Below are 24834 nucleotides of genomic sequence, written 5' to 3'. Positions count from 1 at the left end.
TTCTCTGGAGGAGGGAAGGGACAGTACCAAATGAACCATTAGCACACTTCATGACAGGTGCTATCATGGAGGTGCCAAGTGTGCTAGGAAGCCAGGGTCAGAAGCCCTTGTCAGCCCATGATACCACGGGAAGGTTCCCATGCCATGAATTCATGAACCCTCTCCTTCCCATTCCTTACACAATAGAAGAGCACTTGTTATTTATCTCTTTAGGCTGGGAAATGATTTGAGCACACAAACCAACTAGGGAAACAGATCTGGTTTTTTTTTTCCTAAGCTGAAAAGCATCTGTTTTCTCTAAATGTGTATAAGTCACTGTTTCTACACAGAAGATTTTAAATAAACTCTGTATTACTTGTTTGCTCCAAAGTAGCATGGTTTGTGAAAATCATGTATTTGGGCTGTGTTAGGCCCGTCTGCCAGTTCTGCCTCTATCCCTTGTGTGGCCTTGGCCAAGTGTACCAGTTAGGGCTCTTGATTGCAGGCAGCAGAACTCTGGTAAATTAAACCAAAAAGGCATATTGGGATTATGCTGGGGAGCTCACAGCTTCCAACGGAAGGCTGGAAAATGAGGTTTAGGAAATGAGCAGGATCTAAGAAAGATCGTATCTCAGCAGGATCCAGGCAGGACTAGAAACCACTTCATTTCAAATAGAAGGAAGGGATGCAATAGAAGGAATTTGCTAGAAACTTAAAGTGTTAGTTGCTCAGTTGTGTCCAACTCTTTGCAATCACATGGACTGTAGCCCTCCAGGCTCCTCTGTCCAGGGAATTCTCCAGGCAAATATATTGGAGTGGGCTGCCATTTCCTCTTCCAGGGGCAACTACCACACAATTGCACTCATTTCACAGGCTAGCAAATTAATGCTCAAAATTCTCCAAGCCTAGGCTTCAACAGTATGTGAACCAAGAACTTTCAGATGTTCAAGCTGGATTTAGAAAAGGCATAGGAACCAGAGATCAAATTGCCAATATGCATTGGATCATAGAAAAAGCAAGAGAATTCCAGAAAAACTTCTATTTCTGCTTCATTGACTACGCTAAAGCTTTTGACTGTGTGGATCACAAAAAATTGTGGAAAATTCCTAAAGAAGACCACCTTACCTGTCTCCTGAGAAATCTGTATCAGGTCAAGAAGCAACAGTTAGAACTGAACACGGAACAATGAACTGGTTCCAAATTGGGAAAGAAGTACATCAAGGCTATATATTGTCACCCTGCTTATTTAACTTATATTCAGAGTACATCATGCAAAATTCTGGGCTGGATGAAGCACAAGCTGGAATCAAGATTGCTGGGAGAAATATCAATAACCTCAGATATGCAGATGACACCACCCTTATGGCAAAAAGTGAAGAGGAACTAAAGAGCCTCTTGATGAAGGTGAAAGAGGAGAGTGAAAAAGCTGGCTGGAATCTCAACATTCAAAAAACAAAAGTCATGGCATCCAGTCCCATCACTTCATGGCAAATAGATGGGGAAGCCATGGGAACAGTGACAGACTTTATTTTCTTGGACTCCAAAATCACTGCAGATGGTGAGATGAAATTAAAAGATGTTTCCTCCTTGGAAGAAAAGCTATGACAAACCTAGACAGCAAACTAAAAAACAGACACATTACTTTGCTGACAAAGGTCTGAATAGTCAAACTTATGGTTTTTCCAGTAGTAATGTGTGAATGTGAGAGTTGGACCATAAAGAAGGCTGAGCACTGAAGAATTGATGCTTTTGAACTGTGGTGTTGGAGAAGACTCTTGAGAGTCCCTTGGACTGCAAAGAGATCAAACCAGTCAGTCCTAAAGGAAGTCAATCCTGAATATTCATTGGAAGGACTGATGGTGAAGCTGAAGCTCCAATATTTTGGCTACCTGATGGGACCAGCTGCCTTGTTAGAAAAGACCCTGATGCTGGGAAAGATTGAGGGCAGGAGGAGAAGGGGACGGCAGAGGATGAGATGGGTGGATGGCATCACTGACTCAATGAACATGAGTTTGATCAGGCTCCAGGAGATGATGAAGGACAGGGAAGCCTGGCATGCTGCAATCCATGGGATTGCAAAGAGTCGGACATGACTGAACAACAACTTTCAGGGGATCTTCCCAATCTAGGGATGAAACTCAGGTCTCCAGCTTTGCAGATAGATTCTTTACCTTCCGAGCCACCAGGGAAGCCCAAGGAATTTGCTAGAAAGAAAGTTAAAAAGTAAAAGGGCAACTCTGGAAAAAAAAAAAAAAACAACAGCATATTAAGGAAGAAATAGTTATTGCCTTTAAGGCCAGGGTTAGGGGAACAGAAAGGAAAACGTGAGACTACCAACCTGGGAGCTCTGAAGGGCTGGTGCTGGCACTTGGGGCCTGAGGAGTGGGGACCATGAGGCTCGGCTGGTGCTGAGAATGCCAAACTAAGCTGGGAGTTCCTCTCTTCTGCAGAAGCCATGCTGGCAGGAAAACATGTGGTGTCTCTTCCTCCTCTGGCCTCCAGTTGTTCCGGCCGTGTTTTAGTGCCTCCCATTTTTCAAACTGACAGAAAACCAGAGGGAAAGGTAGTTTGGGAAAATGTTAAATGTACACCTAAGACTCTTGTTGGCTTGCAACTAAGAGAAAATAGGAAACAACCAGCATATTCGAGGTTCGAGACAGCAGGAAATACAACCAAGGACACGGTGCAGAGAATGCTGGTTCGCCTTGCTGGCTGCTGCTGCCCACCACGCTTGGAGTCCTGAGTGGTGAACGAGTCCTGAGTGCGATCATCTCACTTGGTGTGCCCTGAATGGGTTACAGCCGTAGTAATCAGTGCGCTGAGAAATAAGTCCCTTTAGCCCTTGGGGCCACTAGGTAAGGCTTGCAGTGGCCAGAGCCCCCAGTGGTCACCTTCATGACTGGCCAAGCGTAGGTCATGCGTAGGGCTTCCCAGGTGGCACTAGTTGTAAAGAATCCACCTGCCAATGAAGGAGATGTAAGAGACAATGGTTCCATCCCAGGGTTGGGAAAATCCCCTGGAAGAGGGCATGGCAACCCACTCCAGTATTCTTGCCTGGAGAATTCCGTGAACAGAGGAGCCTGGTGGGCTGCAGACCACAGAGTCACACAAAGTAGGACACGACTAGAGTGACCTAGCACGCACCCACAGGTCACGCATCTGTAACCCAGCTCCCAGCAAGTCACGTGGTGCTGGACAAGTCACAATAGAATACTCACAATACTGACCACCTGTTCGCCTCAAAAAAGGAAATATCTCCTTAACTGATTACTCAACCTCTGTTACATGGGGTTTACTCTTTTTATCTTAATAGGTTGTTCTGAGGATTAAAAAAAACTTACATGCACTTGTGACTTGTACATAGTAGGTATGCTCTTCAGTGGGGGAATGCACTGTAGATTAAAACTATACATCTGGCAAAAAGGCTTTAACTGTAGCTCAAAAGTATTTGTCAAGAGGAAGAAATAACAGAGAGTCCTCCCAGGCCTACTGTGCACCCTGAGGGCCTCATGAATGCCTTTGTTTTTGGCTTGGAGGGCACTTGCTCCTGGGATTTGAATCTTAAGAGGTTGAGGTTTTGAACTATTCAAGAGTTTCTTTACAATACTCATATGTTTTTTTTTTCTTCTCTCCCTCCCATGGTGTTTTTCTCCAGTTATTCAGATGGCTGCTTTTAGGAAGGTGCTTCGACTTCACCCTCTCCTGAAATGCACTTTCTTCCTAAGCTCTGTTGAGACTGATCTCTATCTTGAAGGGTTTTCGAGTTCCTGGGTTACATGAGACGACATACGTGCCTTTTGCTTACACCTGCTGCTTCCCTTTAGGTTATCCTCTTCACGCCCCCGAAGCCTACTTTCCTTATTTCAAAAAGCATAACGTGACGGCGGTCGTGAGGCTGAACAAAAAGATCTACGAGGCGAAGCGCTTCACGGATGCGGGCTTCGAGCACTATGACCTCTTCTTCATCGACGGCAGCACTCCCAGCGACAACATCGTGCGGAGGTTCCTGAATATCTGCGAGAACACCGAGGGGGCGATCGCCGTCCACTGCAAAGGTGCGAGCAAGGAGGCCTTGGTGGACACCGGAAGGGGGTGAGACCAAAGGCCGCACAACAGGCGAAACAAAACCAGTTAGCTTCTTAGGAAACAAATGGGTTTGGTTTTAGAACACTGGAACCCCCGCCCCCCGCCCCAGCTCAGCTGGTAACAGGAGACCCCAGTTCGATTCCTGGGTTGGGAAGAACCCCTGGGGAAAGGGATAGGGTACCCACTCCAGTATTCTTGGGCTTCCCTGGTGGCTCAGATGGTAAAGAATCCCCCTGCAATGCCAGACACCTGGGTTCAGTCCCTGGATTGGGAAGATCCCCTGTTGAAGGGCATGGCAACCCACTCCAGTATTCTTGCCTGGAGAAACTCCATGGACAGAGGAGCCTGGCGGCCTACAGTACATGGGGTTGCAGAGTCGGATACGACTGAGCGACTAAGCACACAGCATCCCTCCCCCCAGTAGTCTTTAGCTTCATGGAACCGAATGTCTTGCCTGCCCATTGCTAGGGAGGGGTAGTGTACCTGGCTCATCGCTAGCTTCCTTGCCACAGATGTGTTACTACCTCTGAATGACTGAAAGACTTGTGTAAATGCATCTCTGGCCTCCAGGAGAGGGTACTTTGGGACAGGAGTCGCCAGATTTGCAAATAAAAATACAAGATGCCCTGTTAAGTTTGAATTTTAGATAAACAGCGAGTACTTTTTTTTTTTAGCAAGTCTCAAATATTGCACCAAACATATATTCTGTATTTTACCTGGAAACCATGTGTCAGCTACTCAGAAAATATGAAATAACTTTTGCTTTAAGCCTAGTTGTTGGGCTTTGCGGAGGCTCGCATTGTAGATTTTCCAGCACGGTGGAAGGTATTTTACTGGGGTCTTTGGTTTCAGCGAGGAGAAACTGCTTGGCCATCAAAGGCGGAGCCTCTTGTTGCTCACATGCGGCTTTTCGTACTGCCGCTGGGTGGTGCTGTTCTCCGGGGTTGCGTCTGAGAAGTCGGTTTCTGTGGCGTTTTATGCAAATTGTCTAGTAGGTGTTGGGGATTGTACTGTTCTTTTCCTGTGCTTGTGCTGCTGTAACTGACTTATTCAGACGAGCATGGCCTTGGTTCTGACAGAAATTAAAATACCGTTTTGTAGGCCCTTGTTTCTATGTTTAAGAGTTGAGTAGGTGGAGGTACTTTGCTGAAAATGTGAGCAGCAACTGAAAGCTGCATTTTGAGAGAGGCTGGGCGATGGAAACAGCTGCATGTGGCCCCTGGTTCAGCTGCGGGCTCCTCGGTTGGGTCAGGCTTCGTCCACGAGAACACAAAGCCCCCGACTGGCTGGACTTGCTGTCTCCCGGGTGGTGGGGGAGTGGGAGGGTGGATCTGCTAGGAAGGTGTCTCTAGACTGGTGCTTTCCGTTCTGCCCAGGTCACGGCGGGGTGGCTGTGCTCTGGCTTTCCCCCGTGTGATCCCTGTGCACTTGGCTCTGCCTCTCTATCTCATTTTGTTAAAGATTGCCTAGGCCCAAGGAAAAGCCTGCATTTCTCATGCCATTGGCCAGCTTTAGTATGCACAGGGTGCGCATCCGCCAATGTGACTGGAAGGGACTTGAGCATCTGCACATTTTAGAATCCACGGGGATTCCAGAACGAGCCCCTCGCGGATACCAGGAGACCACTGAATGTCAAGTGTCGGTGGAACTCGAAAGCTAATGAGAATATGGCAGTTGCTAACACTAATAAAGCTAGAGGTGGTGATGGAATTCCAGTTGAGCTCTTTCAAATCCTAAAAGACGATGCTATGAAAGTGCTGCACTCAATATGCCAGCAAATTTGGAAAACTCGAGCAGTGGCCACAGGACTGGAAAAGGTCAGTTTTCATTCCAACCCCAAAGAAAGGCAATGCCAAAGAATGCTCAAACTACTGCACAATTGCACTCATCTCACACGCTAGTAAAGTAATGCTCAAAATTCTCCAAGCCAGGCTTCAGCAATACGTGAACCGTGAACTTCCAGATGTTCCAGCTGGTTTTAGAAAAGGCAGAGGAACCAGAGATCAAATTGCCAACATCCGCTGGATCATCGAAAAAGCAAGAGTTCCAGAAAAATATCTATTTCTGCTTTATTGATTACGCCAAAGCCTTTGACTGTATGGATCACAATAAACTGTGGAAAATTCTGAAAGAGATGGGAATACCAGACCACCTGACCTGCCTCTTGAGAAACCTATATGCAGGTCAGGAAGCAATAGTTAGAATTGGACAGGGAACAACAGACTGGTTCCAAATAAGAAAAGGAGTACGTCAAGGCTGTATATTGTCACCCTGCTTATTTAACTTCTATGCAGAGTACATCATGAGAAACACTGGGCTGGAAGAAGCACAAGCTGGAATCAAGATTGCCGGGAGAAATATCAATAAACTCAGATATGTAGATGACACCACCCTTATGGCAGAAAGTGAAGAGGAACTAAAAAGCCTCTTGATGAAAGTGAAAGAGGAGTGAAAAAGTTGGCTTAAAGTTCAACATTCAGAAAACGAAGATCATGGCATCTGGTCCCATCACTTCATGGGAAATAGATGGGGAAACAGTGGAAACAGTGTCAGACTTTATATTTTGGGCTCCAAAATCACTGCAGATGGTGACTGCAGCCATGAAATTAAAAGATGCTTACTCCTTGGAAGGAAAGTTATGACCAACCTAGATATAGCATATTGAAAAGCAGAGACATTACTTTGCCAACAAAGGCCCATCTAGTCAAGGCTATGGTTTTTCCAGTGGTCATGTATGGATGTGAGAGTTGGACTGTGAAGAAAGCTGAGCGCCAAAGAATTGATGCTTTTGAACTGTGGTGTTGGAGAAGACTCTTGAGAGTCCCTTGGACTGCAAGGAGATCCAGTCAGTCCATTCTAAAGGAGATCGGTCCTGGGTGTTCTTTGGAAAGAATGATGCTGAAGCTGAAACTCCAATACTTTGGCCACCTCATGTGAAGAGTTGACTCATTGGAAAAGACTCTGATGCTGGGAGGGATTGGGGGCAAGAGGAGAAGGGGATGACAGAGGATGAGATGGCTGGATGGCATCACTGACTCTATGGACGTGAGTCTGAGTGAACTCTGGGAGTTGGTGATGGACAGGGAGGCCTGGTGTGCTACAATTCATGGGGTCGCAAAGAGTCGGACACGATTGAGCAACTGAACTGAACTGAATGTTTAGTAGGAGCTATTCACATACTCTCTTTCAAAGCTTTTGTGTCATAAAAAGCAGTATTTCTTATGGCATTAATTTGTCCTTATTTCCTAATCAGTTAGTTTTTTGGTTGCCAAGGCATGTAGTTTCTCTGCCTGTCATGTCTTGGTGGTTTAGTCACTAAGTCGTGTCCAACTCTTGTGATCCCGTGGACTGTAGCCTGTCAGGCTCCTCTGTCCATGGGATTCTCCAGGCAAGAATACTGGAGTGGGTTGCCATTTCCTTCTCCAGGGGATCTTCCTGACCCAGGAATCGAACCCAGGTCTCCTGCACTGCAGGCAGATGGTTTACCAACTTCTGTGTCATGTCTTGGATTGACAAATTCAGGGGAGGAGAAATGCAAAGCTTTCATTAAAACTCAGCATATCTCTTGATGTTATTCCTCACCTAACAAACGTTGGGAAAATAAGACGCTCTGATGTTAAACATTCTTTTTACAGGTATTCTCTCTATTATATCCTTGAGCTGTAATTGTTGCCCTTGTAAGGAATATTTTAAGAAATACATATATTTTATATTGCAGGGTTTTAAAAAAATATTTTAATCAGAACCTTTAGCATTGAAGTCAGTTCTTATATATGAAGGTCACATTTACAGGCGGTGACATTTTTTTGAGAGTTATTACATTTACTTCCACTTGTACACACATGTAGGATTCTTTCCCAAAGATTACACCTTTGATTTAATTACAGCTGTAATGCTTTTAATAGCATACTTAGCTACTATAGGCCTGTTAATTATTTTGACATCTGCCCTAATTAAGTCAGTTTAATTTCCTGGGAATTAAAACAGCACAGAGCATTTTAATTGAATTCTAAGGAGGAGGGAGAGAGACTTATCCGATGTCAAATGAACTTTGGTAGCTGCTGAAAAGAGAATGACTATTTCATGCCTCAATGTAAAGTGCTAAAAATAGAGATAAACTGGAAAGTAATTTTCTGGGAATGTGCAAAATCTCATAACGATTCAGTATCTGCAGCTTGCCTTCTGGTTGATAAAACGAAGGACCATGATTTTGTGACGTTTTCCAGCACAGATAATCATTAAACAGTGGCAACATTGTGATGTTCCGCTGTGTGATTTTTGATGATCTGTAGGGGTTTCAGAAAATGCCTAAAACTGTAAGGCAGTCAGCGTTTAACTTGGTATAAATAGAAGACTTTTCAACATCTTCTCTCCCTGTGCCAGGGAGCCCTTTAATTATGAATGCTTTAAAAAATTTGTTAAAGTTTTTATAGAAACTTAGTGAACTGTTCCTATTCTGCTGGGTTGTGGTAAGAGCTCCTGACTATTGAGTGCTAAGTAGGTTCTTTTTATAGATCTAAATTATAGACTCTTTAAAAGGGGGAAGCAACTTTTAGTTTTAGAGAAATTTGAAAAATTTCTGTGCCATCCTTTTCTTTTTGATTGTGAGTTTGTGTGATGAAGAGCCTAACCAAGGGAGCAGGTAGCCTCCTGCATGGGAGGGATACAGGGGGAGACAGGGCTATCTTGTAGAGAAGGCCATCTTCTCCCCAGGCTGAGACCCAGATTGGTGACTTGAAAAGGAGTACCCTGGAAACTGACTGGGCTTCCTGCCTCAGACCATCCAGCTGTATTCTATCAACATGATTACCTGAACAGTAGTCTTGTCAGATGTCTGAGGATTTAACAACTCTGCAGAAACCTAAAATATTTACTCTGGGCACAAACATGAAAGCCAATAAATCTTATATTAAAGGAAGAGAGTCCTACTGAGACCGCGATTAAGCTTCGCTCTTTTCTAAAGAATGTTGATGTTTGTTTGGGGGCAAAATGTACTTCAGATGAAAACAGGAGACACAGACATACACACACACAAACCTTATCTAATAAAATAGTGTAAACATAATTTTTAAAAAGGGAGAGTTAATGGGAAGGGAATGCCAGGCATCCATAAACTTGAGCTTGATTATAATTCCATTGATGTATCCTCAACCTCAGGTGATACTACCCTCAAGGGAGAAAAATTTGTTTTGGGGTGGTAAACAAATGTTTTCCTTTTTTATGCAAAGAACAGATTTATACACAGTACATATAGAAATATGCGATCTGTCTGTGACAGTAAAATTTCATGGGGGACAATCAGGAGAAATAATGCCTAGAGAGGCTCTTGGCTGGGCAAAGATTGAAAACACTGATTTAGAGACATACCTTTTTACATTTTCACATTTTTGAGACTAGGATGGATCTTAAAATGATTGCATATCATAGTTTAATTTTTCTTAGTGGAACTTAAATAATGGTGTGTGTCACACCATTAGATGACATGATTTTTTTTGGCTGAAAAATTGTGTATTTCCAAATGGTGAGGAGATTAGAGAAGATTGGCTTTATTATTTGAAAAATGATAGGAAAAGCTACAAAAGGACTCTTCCTTTAGAGGTGGGGAGATTCTGAAACATATAAATGAAGCTGCCAACTTTTTCCTATTTCCTTTTCTAACTGCATGTTTTCACGGATGACATTGTACCAGTTTTCCAGGCTAAAAGTATCAGTTGCCTTTCACCTTCCGTGTGACCCAATCAAAATGTCTCTAACTCAGCTCTTCCTTGTTACCACTGTCTCTCCCTACCTCTGCCTGGCAGCCAGCCTTCCTGCTTCTCTCTCTGGCTTCCATCTCTGACCTTTCCCATCCCGGAGGTATGCTGCAGCCTCACCCAGCTGCTTTTATCATGTCAATTTCTTTGTCCCCAAATATATGATGGCTTTATTTAGGGCTTTTTGTTGGTTAAAGGAAAAATCAGATATTTATAGGATAATGGCTATATGTTTATTATTAATAGTTGATAAATCATGAATTCCTAAATGAGCTGAATTTTGCTCATTAGAGCCTCATCTACAAATATTTGAGGAATAATAGCACATATATCACAAGGTGTGACCTAATCAGTGAGCAGATGGAGCACTGTGCATCTGAATCTGGAGAATCCCGAATAACTCAACAGTCCTTGGTGTCTTCAGCCCACAATTGGTAAGCTGCTTCCCCTAAGTACAGGCTCCTCCACTTGACTCAGAGGTGCCCCTTAATCTGGCCCCTCCATACCTATCTGACCTTATTTTCCACTCAACACACACTGACACATTCTCCAGGCCATCTGGCTTTCACTCATTGGACCCTTTGCTGAAATTGTCTGCAGCCTTCTTATTCTTTAGAGTCAGCTGAAGTCCTTGTCATCAATGACACATTCCTTGAAGACACCAACAACTCACACAGTCCCTTTCTCTGAGAGCCTAGCTTCAGTTTAAACCTAATTTCTTCACTTATTGGTTATTCTTGTGTCTACAACTATTTGATAAAATATTGTGGTCAAAAATTATATCCTTTACTTGCTTATCTTCTTAACCTCTGAGCAAAGCCCTGACATGGGTAGCTGGTAGACGATCAGTCAGTAAACATTTGACCAACTGAATCAAATGTTTGAAAACAAAGACAGAGCCACTTTGTCATTCTATAAGAAAAAGAGTATATGATAGCAAGAGATTAAGTAGTGGAAAAATAACTCAGCGTAGTGCCTTACTCATAAGTGTTACTTAAATAAAAGTTTATAGTGCTGAGTTTAACTCCAAGAAGCCAGATATGGAAAGATTTAGAAAATAGTTATAAATAAGCATTAGTGGCTCAGTGCTGTATATCTCAAGAGAGGAGCATCCTGCTTGTCTTCATGTTTCTGGCCCCAGCATCTGTCACAGTGTCTCATACTCAGTGTTCTTAGTATTTGTAGAATGGAGTGACTGAGCAGATGAGCCAAAAGTGGAAAGAACTCTGGAGGATAGCAGGATCCCCAGGGAATTTTAGTCTGGAATTCCAGAGTCATTTGTTACGCTAATATGAGTGAATTGATTAGTATGTTGGGCCTCAGTTCTGGTGTATGAACAGCAGTCACCGTATTTGAAGTCTTTACAGTTTGATCACATTTTTGAGTATTTTGGGGGAAGGGGAAGCCAGTGTAGATTTAAAAGAATTGTTTAAAATGCAAAGTCCTATCACTTATTTCTCTGGAGAGAGGGAAAAAATAGCACAATTTGTGAAAACACTTTGAAGAATGTTTTGATCATGATAGTAACCAGTACTTCTTTGACAATCATTTCTAATTGTATTGATTTCTCCTACATAACAGAAATTGGGTTTGACATAAGGAAAATATCCTGACACAAAAGCTTTTGAAAAATGCCAGAGCCTCAGGAAATGAAACTTGAGCACTTCTGTTGGCTTGGTTCTTTCTCACTGGAGTGCATGCTCTACGAGGGCGGTGACGATGTGTATTTTATTCATCACCTTATCCCCGGCTTCTAGCACAGCACCTGGCAGGTAGTAGCTGCTCCATCAGTGCATGTTGGCTGAGGAAATAATGAAATCCTGGTCTCTGAAAGAGTTACAAGAAGTTAGGACAACCTAGTGGAAATAGTATTGAAACAGTCCTGGGCTTGGCAGCTAGTGAGGTCAGATGATGCTTATGGTATTGTCCTATTTGATTCTAGAATTCCTTATTCTACAATAAATTAAAAAAAACCTCACCATTTAAATAGGTCTAAAAAATGACCATGATAATATAATCAGTTACACTTACTGACTCAGCATCACATACACACAAACTGTTAAATGAGGGTTCATCTCCACCTGGACTGGAACTAAGGAGCGTGGAGACACGCCTGACAGCTGATATTTTGCAAGTGCTTGTCTGGAACCAGCATTGCCTTAACATTCACAAAGGCAGTCATTCTCAAAGGTCCTCGGGAGTTGAACTGTCCATAATTTTCAAGACCTTTGCTCTTTTATATAGATATATTTATATTTCCATATGTTTATTTTGATCATATGATCTGTGTTTTTTCTTGAGTTAGAATTATTATTTAGCCCCTGATCATGTAAAAAGCATTACATTATTGCCTGGGTTTAAACATCTTGCATTGTATTTCATACCATGGCAATTTCTGGACACGGTATGATTTCAGTATGTTTGTGGATGTATTTCCTGAATTTTGTATTTCTTGTTCTTTTCCCCTCTCCTGCAGCTGGTCTTGGAAGAACGGGGACCTTGATAGCCTGTTATGTCATGAAACACTACAGGTTTACACATGCGGAAATAATTGCTTGGATCAGAATCTGCCGGCCCGGCTCTATTATAGGACCCCAGCAACACTTCCTGGAAGAGTAAGTACATTGTCTCCGTTATTACATGTTGTCCTTGTTCCTGATTATTTCTGCCTCTTGCTGCCCAGTTGTGGACCCTGTCAAGCCTGTGGCTGTGAAATGGCTGCAGTGTTAGAGAAGGCTGAGCCTTAGTCTAATGGAACATTGTTGATTTGACAGCTAATGCATTCTAACTTTGTACCTTTTATATCTCTTAGATCAGGTGAGAGTGAGAAGAAAATCACAGAGCTATCTCTGCCTACCTCTTTTCTGTCATTTTCTATGTGTGATCTGGCTACAGTGCAATTTTCTTATATCATCCCACTTGGCACTTTTCATTCTTTTGTTTGCACGTCTAAAAGCAGAATGAGAAAAAAACACGACCAAGGTCACTCAGTGATTTCAGCAACATTGCTGCTCCCCTGACAACTGACTACCCTGTTCATGGAGCTGCAACTTACGAGTGACCAAGGAGGAAAGGAAGAGAACTGGGATTTAGTCCTGGCTGTACCACTAACTAGCTTTATGACTATTATTTAGAAGAATACTTATAAATTCCTCCTTTGATTTGTTCACTCATTCATTAACTATTTGTCAAACCCCAGCCTGCAAGGAGAAGTTTAACCTGTATGGGTACACCCCTTTCTAGTTTCCCTTTACAAGTTCAGAAATTACCATTAATTTACCCATTAATAAAATGAGGAGATAAAATTAGCACAAGCTAATTTAGGTCCAACTCTAAAATATTATCAATTCGTGTCTTATACTGAAATTTCATTTTTTCCTTTTCTAGGATGGATTTATTTGCAATAGCATTCTTTTTCAGATAATTCCTTTCCCATTTAAATCATTTTATGTTGCTGAGAAACAAATGATCATGAATTGCATAGAAATATGCTGAAGTAAACTACAAGCATTCAAATGGTTAAAAGAATTTGAGCTGGCTGAGGAGTTACCTAAGCTGCCAATCCCAGAGGGAATAAGTGATAGGAAAATAAATGCTGAAACACATGCAGTTATACCTTAGCCTAAAAGAACGAGGTGTTACCATCTTTCTAAATTCCATATATATGCGTTAGTATATTGTATTGGTGTTTTTTTTCTGGCTTACTTCACTCTGTATAATAGGCTCCGGTTTCATCCACCTCATTAGAACCGATTCAAATGTATTCTTTTTAATGGCTGAGTAATACTCCATTGTGTATATGTACCACAGCTTTCTTATCCATTCATCTGCTGATGGGCATCTAGGTTGCTTCCATGTCCTGGCTATTATAAACAGTGCTGCGATGAACACTGGGGTACACGTGCCTCTTTCAATTCTGGTTTCCTCAGTGTGTATGCCCAGCAGTGGGATTGCTAGATCATAAGGCAGTTCTATTTCCAGTTTTTTAAGGAATCTCCACACTGTTCTCCATAGTGGCTGTACTAGTTTGCATTCCCACCAACAGTGTAAGAGAGTTCCCTTTTCTCCACACTCTCTCCAGCATTTATTGCTTGTGGACTTTTGGATCGCAGCCATTCTGACTGGCGTGAAATGGTACCTCATAGTGGTGCACTAGGACGACCCAGAGGGATGGTATGGGGAGGGAGGAGGGTTCAGGATGGGGAACAAATGTATACCTGTGGCGGATTCATTTTGATATATGGCAAAACCAATACAATATTGTAAAGTTAAAAAATAAAATTAAATTAAAAAAAATATTTTAAAAAAATAAAAGAATGAGGTAGAAGTGTAATGAAGACACAAGGGAAGAATACTCAAGAACAGGACCATTAAGAAGACAACTTCTAGGTTGAATATCATGTGAGATATTAATACAAGTAAAAGAATTGTATTCTTTTAGTTTTCTTTTTGTCAGATTCCCTGCCAGTGATTTCCACTATTTTGCTTCCTGTGTGCCTACAGCAGGGGACTTGGTGCTGTATATCTGCCGGGGGCTTGTACTAATTACTTACTAAAGTTGAATAAATGGCCTTACAGTTAGAATACAAAAGACATTCCTAAACCGGGATCTTGAGGCCATCTCTTAAAATCAGTGTTTGGAAGAATGATTGTGTTTGGAAGACACAGTTTAGTGCGTTAGTGACATTCACGTATTCAACAGGTGCATGTTAGGTGCACACTCTCACCAGGCAGTGCTCCTGATTCTGAGGATGCAACAGTGAAGGTGACAGGCGGGGTCCCTTCCTCCCAGGGTGCTGGTATTTCTAGTGTAAGGAGCGCACAATAAACAAGTGTTATGTTTGGTTTCCAAGTGGCTCAGTGGTGAAGAATCCACCTGCCAATGCAGGAGACTCGAGTTTGATTTCTGGGTCAGGAAGATCCCCTGGAGGAGGAAATGGCAACCCACTCCAGTATTCTTGCCTGGGAAATCCCATGGACAGAGGAGCCTGACAGGGTACTGTCCACAGGGTCACAAAGAGTCAGACACAACTTAATGACTAAACAACAACAATGTGAATTGCATCTATCTTTTGAATGTAGAGCCAGGATGGTCATGATGTGCTATTATTTGTTCATATGACTGGATCTGGTATGCTAATGTTTATTAGCATATTCAGATTTCTGTGTCTGTACGTTTGAAGGACATTGGTGTGTGATTTTCTTTTCTTGTAATACTTTGGTTAAGTTTTGATATGGGGGTTATGCTGTCTTTGTAAAACAAGTTGTGAAGCATTTCCTTCCTTCTCTGTTTCCTACAAAGAATCTATGAATAAAATAATATTATTAGATTTGAGGGGGTGGGATGAGAATGAGAGGGTCATTGGGAAATAAGGGCCTGCTTGATGTTGGATGGTCTGGAAGGGTTGATCATCTAGTATGACAAAGGTAAACCAGAATGTGAGCCATGATGGGTTTGGTTCTGAAAAGCTTTTAGAGCTCGATGGGTCATCAGTAGAGGCCTGAATGTATGAGCCATCTGATGACTTTCTACCCAGCAGTCTATAGGGTCTTGTAACCAAGGGAATGAGGAAGGTTCTCTACGGGCCATTTGCTTAGGTGTGCAGGAGGGGAGCATGAGTACTTAGGTAATCTCTGCTGCTCTGCAGGGCAGTGTTGTGGTCCACTGGGGAAGGGGAGGTGCTGGGCCACAGGGAGCCTGGGGGCTTAGGTGGCCAGACACTTTTGTTCAGTGCATTCCCTGACTGTTTCTAACTTCCTGCCGGGAAAGCTTATTTATCATACCTTTCTCCAGGCATTCTGTACACAACCTCAGGCCTTTTCCTAAGCTACATTTGGTGGCAGTAACAGTTTTTCTCTTACCTTTCTCATGCTGCTTGTATTAGTTGATAAAATTTACTTCCTCTATCATGTATAAATCATTAGAAGTGAGGGAAAGAGTTCATTTATGATTCTACTTTCTTTTAACAAGTTTCTCTAAGTTCCTAATGATGGAACTTTAAAATAATTTTCCATCCTGAACATGACTGTTACAATTTTCTGTTGATTTTAAGTTTTTTTCCAGTGGCCTTTAACATATCTGTCCATGTCATCCTTGACCCAGTTTACAGAGGTCCCTCCTTTCTTCCCTCATTTCCTTTATTCCTTCCTTCCTGCAACAACTGTTGATAATTGTTGAAAGCCACTGTTTGGCAGTATTCTTTGCACTTGGGGTGTTGCAGTAAAAGAGTAATTTCTGACCTATGGAGATGGAAGAAAAAGAATGAGAGGGAGGGGAGGAAGAAGAAAGCGGTGGTAGGGGCAGGGGGACGTTGATTTGTTGTGTGGTTAATAAACAAATGTATCAATTATATGGGCTTCCCAGGTGGTGCTAGTGGTAAAGAATCCACCTGCCAATGCAGGAGATGCAAGAGACCCAGTTCCATTCCTGGGTGAGGAAGACATCCGGGAAGAGGGCATGGCAACCCACTCCAGTATTCTTGCCTGCGAAATTCCGTGGGTAGAGAAGCCTGGCAGGCTACAGTCCATGGGGCCACAAAGGGTCAGACACGACTGAGCGATTATAGTTTCTCTGACCATGATAGGTGTGATATAGAAAAATGAAGCAAAGAATAGCAGAAAGCAGAGAAGGCAGTTTTAAATAATGTGGTAGCGGTGGGATGCATTGAAGGCTTTTGAGCAAAGGCCTCGAAGAAGTGAGAGAGTAAATGGTGGATGTTCTCAAGAAAAGGGTTTCCCTCCAAGGGAACAGCTGCTAAGGCTCTGAGCTGGACTGTTTCACAGGCCATCATGGCTTATGGGGCCAGGAGGAAGAGGTTAGAATATACATTCTGCTAGGCCTTTGTAGGAGTCTGACTTTTCTTTGGGTGAGGTGCAAAGTCATCAGAGGGGAACTTCCCTGGTAAAGAATTGGGCTTGCAAAGCAGGGGACGCAGGTTTGATCTTGGTTGGAGAACTACAATCCCACATGCAGTGGAGCAACGAAGCCCACACACCTTAACTAACACTTGACACAAACAAGTAAGTATTAAAAAAAAAAAATCACCACCCTTAACTGCTATGTTAAAAAAAGGCAGAGGATTTTTGAGCAGAGGAGTGATGCAATCTGACTACAATAGGCACACACACATACAGATACTTTTTTAATTAACAATTTTATTTTGGGATAATTGTACATTAACATGCAGTTGTAAAAAATGACAGAAAACTCCTATGTACCTTTTACCCATTTTCTTAGTGCTACCATTTTACAAAGCTCTAATATATCAAAATCAGGATATTGACATTGGTACAGTTAAGATATAGATACAGTTAACATTCCCATCACTGCAAGAATCCCTCATGTTGCCTTTTTATAGCTACTCTCCCTTCCTTCCTGCCCACATCCCCTCCTTGACTCCTGACAACTGCCAATCTGCTCTTCCTTTACATATTGTCATCTCAAGAATGTTATATATATGGAATCATAGAGCATGTAACCTTTTGGACTTGGTGTTTTTCACTCAGTATGATTCTCTGGAGATTCCTCCAGATTGTTGCATGTATCAATAATTGTTCTTTTTAGTGGCTGAGTAGCATTCCAAGGCGGAGAAGGCAATGGCAACCCACTCCAGTACTCTTGCCTGGAAAATCCCATGGACAGAGGAGCCTGGTAGGCTGCAGTCCATGGGGTCGCGAAGAGTCAGATACGACTGACGACCTCACTTTCACTTTTCACTTTCATGCATTGGAGAAGGAAATGGCAACCCAGGCCAGTGTTCTTGCCTGGAGAATCCCAGGGACGGGGGAGCCTGGTGGGCTGCCCTATGGGGTCGCACAGAGTCGAACACGACTGAAGCGACTTAGCAGCAGCAGCAGCAGCAGCATTCCAAGGAAGGAATGTTCTACTGTTTGTTAACCATTTACCTGTTGAAGGACAACTGAACTGTTTCCAGTTTTCAGCTATTATGAATAAAGGTGCTGTAAATTTTCATGTACAGCTTTGTTCAAACATAAGTTTTCATTTCTCCTGGCTAAGTGCCCAAGAGTGCAGTTACTGGACTGTATGGTACCTGTTTACTTTTATAAGAAACTTGTCAAACTGTTTTCCAGTTTGGCTGTATCGTTTTGCATTTTCACCAGCAGTGTTTGAATGAATGAATTTCTTTTCATATTTGCGAGCATTTTCTTTTAGCCATTCTGATAGGTGTGTAATAATTGATCATTTTTCAGTTTGCATTAAAATTGTAATCGTCAGTAATAATGAACAACTTTCCACATACTTATTTGCCATCTTTATAATGTTTTGGTGAAGCATTTGTTCAAATCTGCCTATTCTTCATTTGTTTTCTTATTATTGAGTTTTGATAATTCTTTAATGTTCTGGGTGCTAGTCCTTTGTCTTATAAATGGTTTGCAAATATTTTCTCTCAGTCTGTAACTTGTCTTTTATATTCTAAATAGGATCTTTCACAGAGTAAAAGTTAAATTTTGATGAAGTCCAATTTATTAGTTTTTTCCTTTTTTTTAGCTCATGCTATTAGTACCAAATCTAAGATCTCTTTGATTAGGCATAGATCCCCTGAAGTTTATGACTCATTTTGAGTTAATTTTTGTGTAAGGTGTGAGACTCAGGTCAAGGTTCATTTTGTTTTTTGCCCATGGATTTCCAGTTATTCTGGCACCATTTGTTGAAAAGGTTACATTTTCTCCCTTAAATTGCTTTTACATCTCTGTTAAAAATTTCTTGTTGTTCAGTCGTAAGGCATGACCAACTCTTTGCGATCCCATGACTGCAGCACACCAGGCTTCCCTGTCGTTCACCATCTCCTAGAGCTTGCGCAAACTCATGTCCTTTGAGTTGGTGATGCCATCCAACCATTTCATCCTCTGTCACCCCCTTCTCCTCCTGCCCTCAATCTTTTCCAGTATCAAGGTCTTCAAAAATTAGATAGGCATATTTGTTTCTCTGTTCTGTTCCATTGATATATGTGTTCTTTATTCTGTTCCATTGATATATGTGTCTATTCTTCCTCCAGAACTGTACTCTGTTGATACTGTACTTATGTAGAGAGCCTTAACAGAAGAATGATTCCTCCCATTGTTCCTTCTTTAACAAAACTGTCTTAGCAATGCCAGTTCCTTTACTTTTCCATATAAATTTTAGAATAATCTTGTCCTTATCTATAAAAAAATATTGTTGCAATTTTGATACAAATGTGTTAAATCTCTGTATCAGTTTTGGGAGAATTGACATCTTTACTGTTGTTGAGTCTGCCAATCCATAAACACAGTATTTATTTCTTCATTTATTTTTATCTTCTTTGATTTCTTTCATCAGCATTGTTTAGCTTTCATCATATAAGTTCAGTTTTGTTAGATTTACACCTAAGTATTTAATTTTGTTAAGTGATTATCAGTGATACCTTTTTTCATTTCAGATTCCATGTAATAATTGCCCACATGTAGAAATGCAGTTCATTTTCTATCTATATTTATGTTGTATCCTGAAATTTAAGAGAGAGAGAGAAGGAGAATACGTATGTCAATTCCTGGGGATTTTTTGCATAGACAAGTGTGTCATCTACAAATAGGGAGAATTTTGTTTCCTTTCCAATTTCTATGTCTTTTACTGCTTTTTCTTCCCTTGGTGCACCACCTAGAAGTTGAATAATTGTGGTGAAAGCAGACATCCTTCCCTTGTTCCCAATCTTGATAGGGAGAAACATTTAGGCATTCGTGATGAAATCTTAGTTGGAGGTTTATCAAGTTGAGGAAGTTCCTCTTTATTTCTGAGAGTTCTTACAATGAGTGAGTGTTGAATTTTGTCAAATGCTTTTTCTGCATTGACTGATATGATCATGTGATTTTCTTCTTTAGCCTGTTAATATGGTAAATTACATTTAAAAAAATATTGAATGAGCCTTGCATCTCTGGAATAAACCTCATTTAATCTTGTAAGTGGGAACTTTGCAAATGTGATCAGGTAAAGGATCTCAAGGTGAAGAGATTATTCTGGTAGGTTGGGTGTAATCACAGGGACACAGGAGGAATCAGACAAGAAGGTTATGTAATGATGGAAACAGATTAGATTGAAGCTGGAGGAAGGGGCCATACACCAAGGAGTATGGGCAGCTACTGATGGCTGAAAAACACAAGGAAACAGATTTTCCCTTCATAGTTTCCAGAATGAACCAACCCTGCCAACAATTTGACTTTAGCTCAAATGGCACAAGTGGTAAAGAATCTACCAGCCTGCCAGTGCAGGAGACAACAGAGATGAGGGTTCGATCCCTGGATCCGGAAGATCCCCTGGAGGAGAAAATGGCATGCACTCCATTATTCTTGCCTGGAGAATCCCATGGACAGAGAATGCTGTAGCCCGTGGGGTCTCAAGGAGTTGGACATGACCGAGCATGCACACACACATACACAGTGAAACTGATGATAGACTCCTGCCATCCAGAACTGTGTGAAAGCAAACATGTGTTCTTCTGAGCCACTGGGTTTGTGGTAATTTGTGATAGCAGCTTTGTGCAGACAAGAAACTAATCCATATGTGCACATTGTGTAAATTTGTGTAGATAGTAAATATGTACAGTGAGGTACATAGATCCCAAATGTGCACTCGTGTATTCCAGACTTCTCTTATTCATCATGTTTCTACTTTGGAATATTTGATGTAGTTGAGTCCCATGATTGACATGTTATTTAAGGAAGATTGGGCTGCAGCAATGTATAAGATGAATTTAATGGAGGGAGATTAGAGTCAGAGAGGCTAAAAAGGAGACTGCTAAAATCCAGCAGATGGGGACTTGTCAAAGGGGCTACAAGTTAGACTGAAGAGTTAGAGATGGGCACGAGAGCCTTTCAAGGAGATAAATCTCGAGCTTTGAGGACTGACTAATGATATGAAAGATGAAGAGCTTTGAAGTGTGACTAATGGTATGAGAAATGAAGAGTGTGATGTCAATGATGACGCAAAAGCATGAATAAGTAACACGTTCATTAAGGAAGAAAGAAGAGGATTAAAAAGTTTTCTGATAGGTTTTCGCCTGTCAAAAATGACTGAACAAGTTAGAGGGATTGTATTCTTTCAGAAGTGAAAATTCCAATCAGTGCTTTTTAAGTAATGTTAATTCTAAATCTGTGACTTTATGAAAGCTATTTTCCACATTCTTCTAGTCCTTGAACTCCAAAATATGTCCAGGTGTTGATTTCTATGCCGTGAAGAAACCTTCCTCTCACGTCATCGGTGGTAAGAAAGATGTTTATTAGCATCCTTGTAGGCTGGTGAATTTATGTACTGGCAGATGAAGACATCTTTTTTGTTGTGGTCTGAAATTTTATATTTAAATTTTTTCTAGGATATAAGTAAAGCTATTTGCAAAACAACCATCAAGTGTTTTTCTTCTACTAAAAGCTCATGTTCTTAAGCTAAAAATACTATTCTGCACCCAAAATATGTCTTCTACCAAATATCCTCAAAGTTCTTAAAATGCTGCACAAACATGACTCTTATTACTAAGCCAGTCTAAACTCATCCTTCTCAGAGAGAGCCTGTAGAATATAGATAGTATATAGATGGGATCCGGAGAAGGCAATGGCACCCCACTCCAGTACTGTTGCCTGGAAAATCCCATGGACGGAGGAGCCTGGTAGGCTGCAGTCCATGGGGTCGCTAAAAGTTGGACACAACTGAGCAACTTCACTTTCACTTTTCACTTTCATGCATTGGAGAAGGAAATGGCAGCCCACTCCAGTGGTCTTGCCTGGAGAATCCCAGGGACGGAGAAGCCTGGTGGGCTGCCGTCTATGGGGTCGCACAGAGTCGGACACGACTGAAGCAACTTAGCAGCAGTAGCAGCAGCAGATGGGATCAGGCTGCTTTTATGGTTTAATGTTTGATTGAATCTTTGCTGTGTGGTAGTCTGCTGACTTCTTTAATGGTCGTGATCCATTAAAACTTTCATTCATTAGAAGGGGTCCTTGCAGGACAGGCATGCAGTTCCCATGGGGACTTTTAGCTCACAGAGATCTTTTACTTGTGGGTACTCATGTGATGTGGAGGAGATAGCAACCCACTCCAGTATTCTTGCCTGGAGAATTCCATGGACAGAGGAGCCTGGTGGGCTACAGTCTACAGGGTCGCACAGAGTCAGACATGACTGAAGCGACTTAGCATACGGGAACGCACCCATATGATGTATTGTTGTTTTTATGTTTTAATTTCCTCCCGAGACAATAAGAATGCAGAGCTTAAATCTGGACCCTACAGGGAGTTCTATCTTTGCACAGTAGAGCTTCCACTTTGAATGAAGTTATCTTTAAGGAATCAGTGTTGTGGTTGAACTTTTTTATTCTTAGATCCATAAATCAGAATTTGACTATTCTGTTATATCATAGATACTGGGCTTCTCTGGTGGCACTAGTGGTAAAGAATCTCCCTGCCGATACAGGAGATATAAGAGATGCGAGTTCAATCCCTGGGTCAGGAAGTTCCCCTGGAGGAGGGAATGGGAACCCACTCTAGTATTCTTGCCTGGAGAATCCCATGGACAGAGGAGCCTGGTGGACTATAGTTCATAGGGTGGCAAAGAATCAGACATGAGTAAAATGACTGAGCACATCATACATGTTTTCATTAACTTCCAGTAAAGTTGGATATTTTTCCACATTGTAATTTAGTTATAAGCCTTCAGTTGTCTGCAGTACTTCTCAGATAATAAGGTATCCAACACTCATTTGGGGATCTTGGGAAATGCGGTTTCTGGTTCAGGATATCTGGGGTGGGACTTGAGATTCTGTCTTTCTAACAACCTCCCAGGGAATTCGATGCTGCTGGTCAACCAGCTACATTGTATAACAAGGGTTTGTGGCTCATTTTTACTTGTAGCTTATGCAATATTTAGTTTGGTGCTTATGGCATTTGGTGAGTTTCACAACTGGATTGAGCCACTGAGTTTCACAACTGGGTTGAGCAACAAAAGAAATGAATAGTTCAACCATTGTTTTTCATTTCAGGAAATTACCAAAAATAAGATGAAGAAAACCTATCCAGAAAAATGGAAAAAATGCTTTAAAATGTCTAGCAATAACAGCTTGAATTTTAAATTATAATTTATTTATAGTATTTTTTAAAGATACATGGACTAGCTGAAGTAATATGGATTAAACTTCTTTTTAGTAATATCTTTTAAAGATTTGAGAACTTATCTTTCCTAAAATATGGAACTTAAAATCTGAAATATTGTGAACAAAGAATTTAAAATAATAATAGGCAATAATGTGGTTTGTTTATTAAAATAACAAGCACAGTGCATAGACTTGAGTTTGCACTATTTATTGGACAGTCAGGTTTTTTTGCAGTAACACTTGATTATATTGCTTTTCAATATTTACTGCTATATCATTTGATCTATTTATTGGCTCTCAGGTGACATTGAATCTACTGGATAACAAAAGTAAGTTTCTAATTCGGATCTAAGTAAAAAGGATAAGGGCTTCCCAGGTGGCCAGAGCAGGAGACGCAGAGACATGGGTTTGATCCCTGGGTCAGGAAGATCCTCTGGAGTAGGAAATGGCAATCTACTCCAGTGTTCTTGTCTAGAAAATTCCATGGACAGAGGAGCCTGGTTGGCTACAGTCCATGGGGTCTCGAAGAATCAGACATGACTAAGAGACTGAGCACGTACACACACACACACACACACACACACACACACACACACACAAAGGGTAAGGTTAAAAAGGAATTTTTGGCAATGGTGGCATCAGAAATTTGTCTTGAAATACTCATGTCAGTTACTGAAGATAGAAGATTGAATGATTTTTGTTTTGTTTCCTGTGTAAAAGGGTTAAAGTTGGGGAAAAAATGTAAACCATAAAACATTAAGTTTACCTACTAAGTTTGTATTTTGATATGTTACCAGCGCTCTAGTTCCTAATTGTGAGGTTCTAGATCCAACCAGTCCATTCTGAAGGAGATCAGCCCTGGGATTTCTTTGGAAGGAATGATGCTAAAGCTGAAACTCCAGTACTTTGGCCACCTCATGTGAAGAGTTGACTCATTGGAAAAGACTCTGATGCTGGGAGGGATTGGGGGCAGGAGGAGAAGGGGACGACAGAGGATGAGATGGCTGGATGGCATCGCTGACTCGATAGACGTGAATCTGAGTGAACTCCAGGAGTTGGTGATGGACAGGGAGGCCTGGTGTGCTGCGATCATAGGGTCGCAAAGAGTCGAACACGACTGAGCGACTGATCTGATCTGATCCCTAAATGTGAATTAGCTAGTGAATTGAATCCTTTTGGGGATTCCCTAAGTCATTTTTCCCCTCTCCTTTTGTATTTCAGAAGTAAGAACTTCCCCCATTCCCTCATAAATTCTTCCTAGTGAGCGAGTGAAGTTGCTCAGTCGTGTCTGACTCTTTTCGACCCCATGGACTGTAGCCCACCAGGCTCCTCTGTCCATGGGATTCTCCAGGCAAGAATACTGGAGTGGGTTGCCATTTCCTTCTCCAGGAGATCTTCCCAACCCAGAGAACAAACCCAGGTCTCCCACACTGCAGACAGATGCTTTAACCTCTGAGCCATCAGGGAAGCCCAAATTCTTCCTAAACATCTTCCTATTAAATCTTCCATTCATACAAGGTAAGAGTAGAACTTCTTGATTACCTATCTTGTTCCTACCTCCTGAATCTTGGGTACTGCTCTCTAGTCTGTCTTCCTTTGATATCAAGTTAGACCATTTCATTAGCCCAGTTCTTTAAACCAGGAACTGCTTGTTACCATAATAACAGAGCAGTTAGTGGAGTAGGCACACAGGGAAGGCTGGGGCTCAGGTCACAGCTGGAGGAGGCCCAAGTCGAGCTAGAGAGTTGGTTGAGTTTCTATATGAAATGACTAAATGGTGGCTTTGGATGGATACTGAGGTCGGGACTAGGTCATACTAGGAAAATATGTGTTGAGGATGGATAAAGAGGAAGCGTTATGGTGTGGAGATGGGATTAAGTTGCAGTCAGGGAAGTTTGGGAGA

At 41.7% G+C, this 24834-nt stretch overlaps 1 protein-coding gene across 10 annotated transcripts in view; it reads left to right on the top strand.

The window, feature by feature from the left end:
• The window catches only part of CDC14A (cell division cycle 14A), a 189674-nt gene that overhangs the window by 118689 nt on the left and 46151 nt on the right, over positions 1 to 24834 (top strand). For all 10 annotated transcript variants that reach the window (XR_011565780.1, XR_011565781.1, XM_070786027.1 and 7 more), the window contains 2 exons: positions 3804 to 4034; positions 12295 to 12433. Coding sequence is in view for 8 of the 10 variants with exons in the window: in XM_070786027.1 (XP_070642128.1) it covers positions 3804 to 4034; positions 12295 to 12433 (370 nt within the window). In the remaining 2 variants the exon portion in view is untranslated. The remainder of the gene's footprint in view (positions 1 to 3803; positions 4035 to 12294; positions 12434 to 24834) is intronic.

This window comes from Bos indicus, chromosome 3, assembly GCF_029378745.1.
Source record: "Bos indicus isolate NIAB-ARS_2022 breed Sahiwal x Tharparkar chromosome 3, NIAB-ARS_B.indTharparkar_mat_pri_1.0, whole genome shotgun sequence".
Classification (NCBI taxonomy): domain Eukaryota; kingdom Metazoa; phylum Chordata; class Mammalia; order Artiodactyla; family Bovidae; genus Bos; species Bos indicus.
Note: the sequence above shows the minus strand (reverse complement) of the source record. Positions and strands in the feature narration are given on the sequence as shown.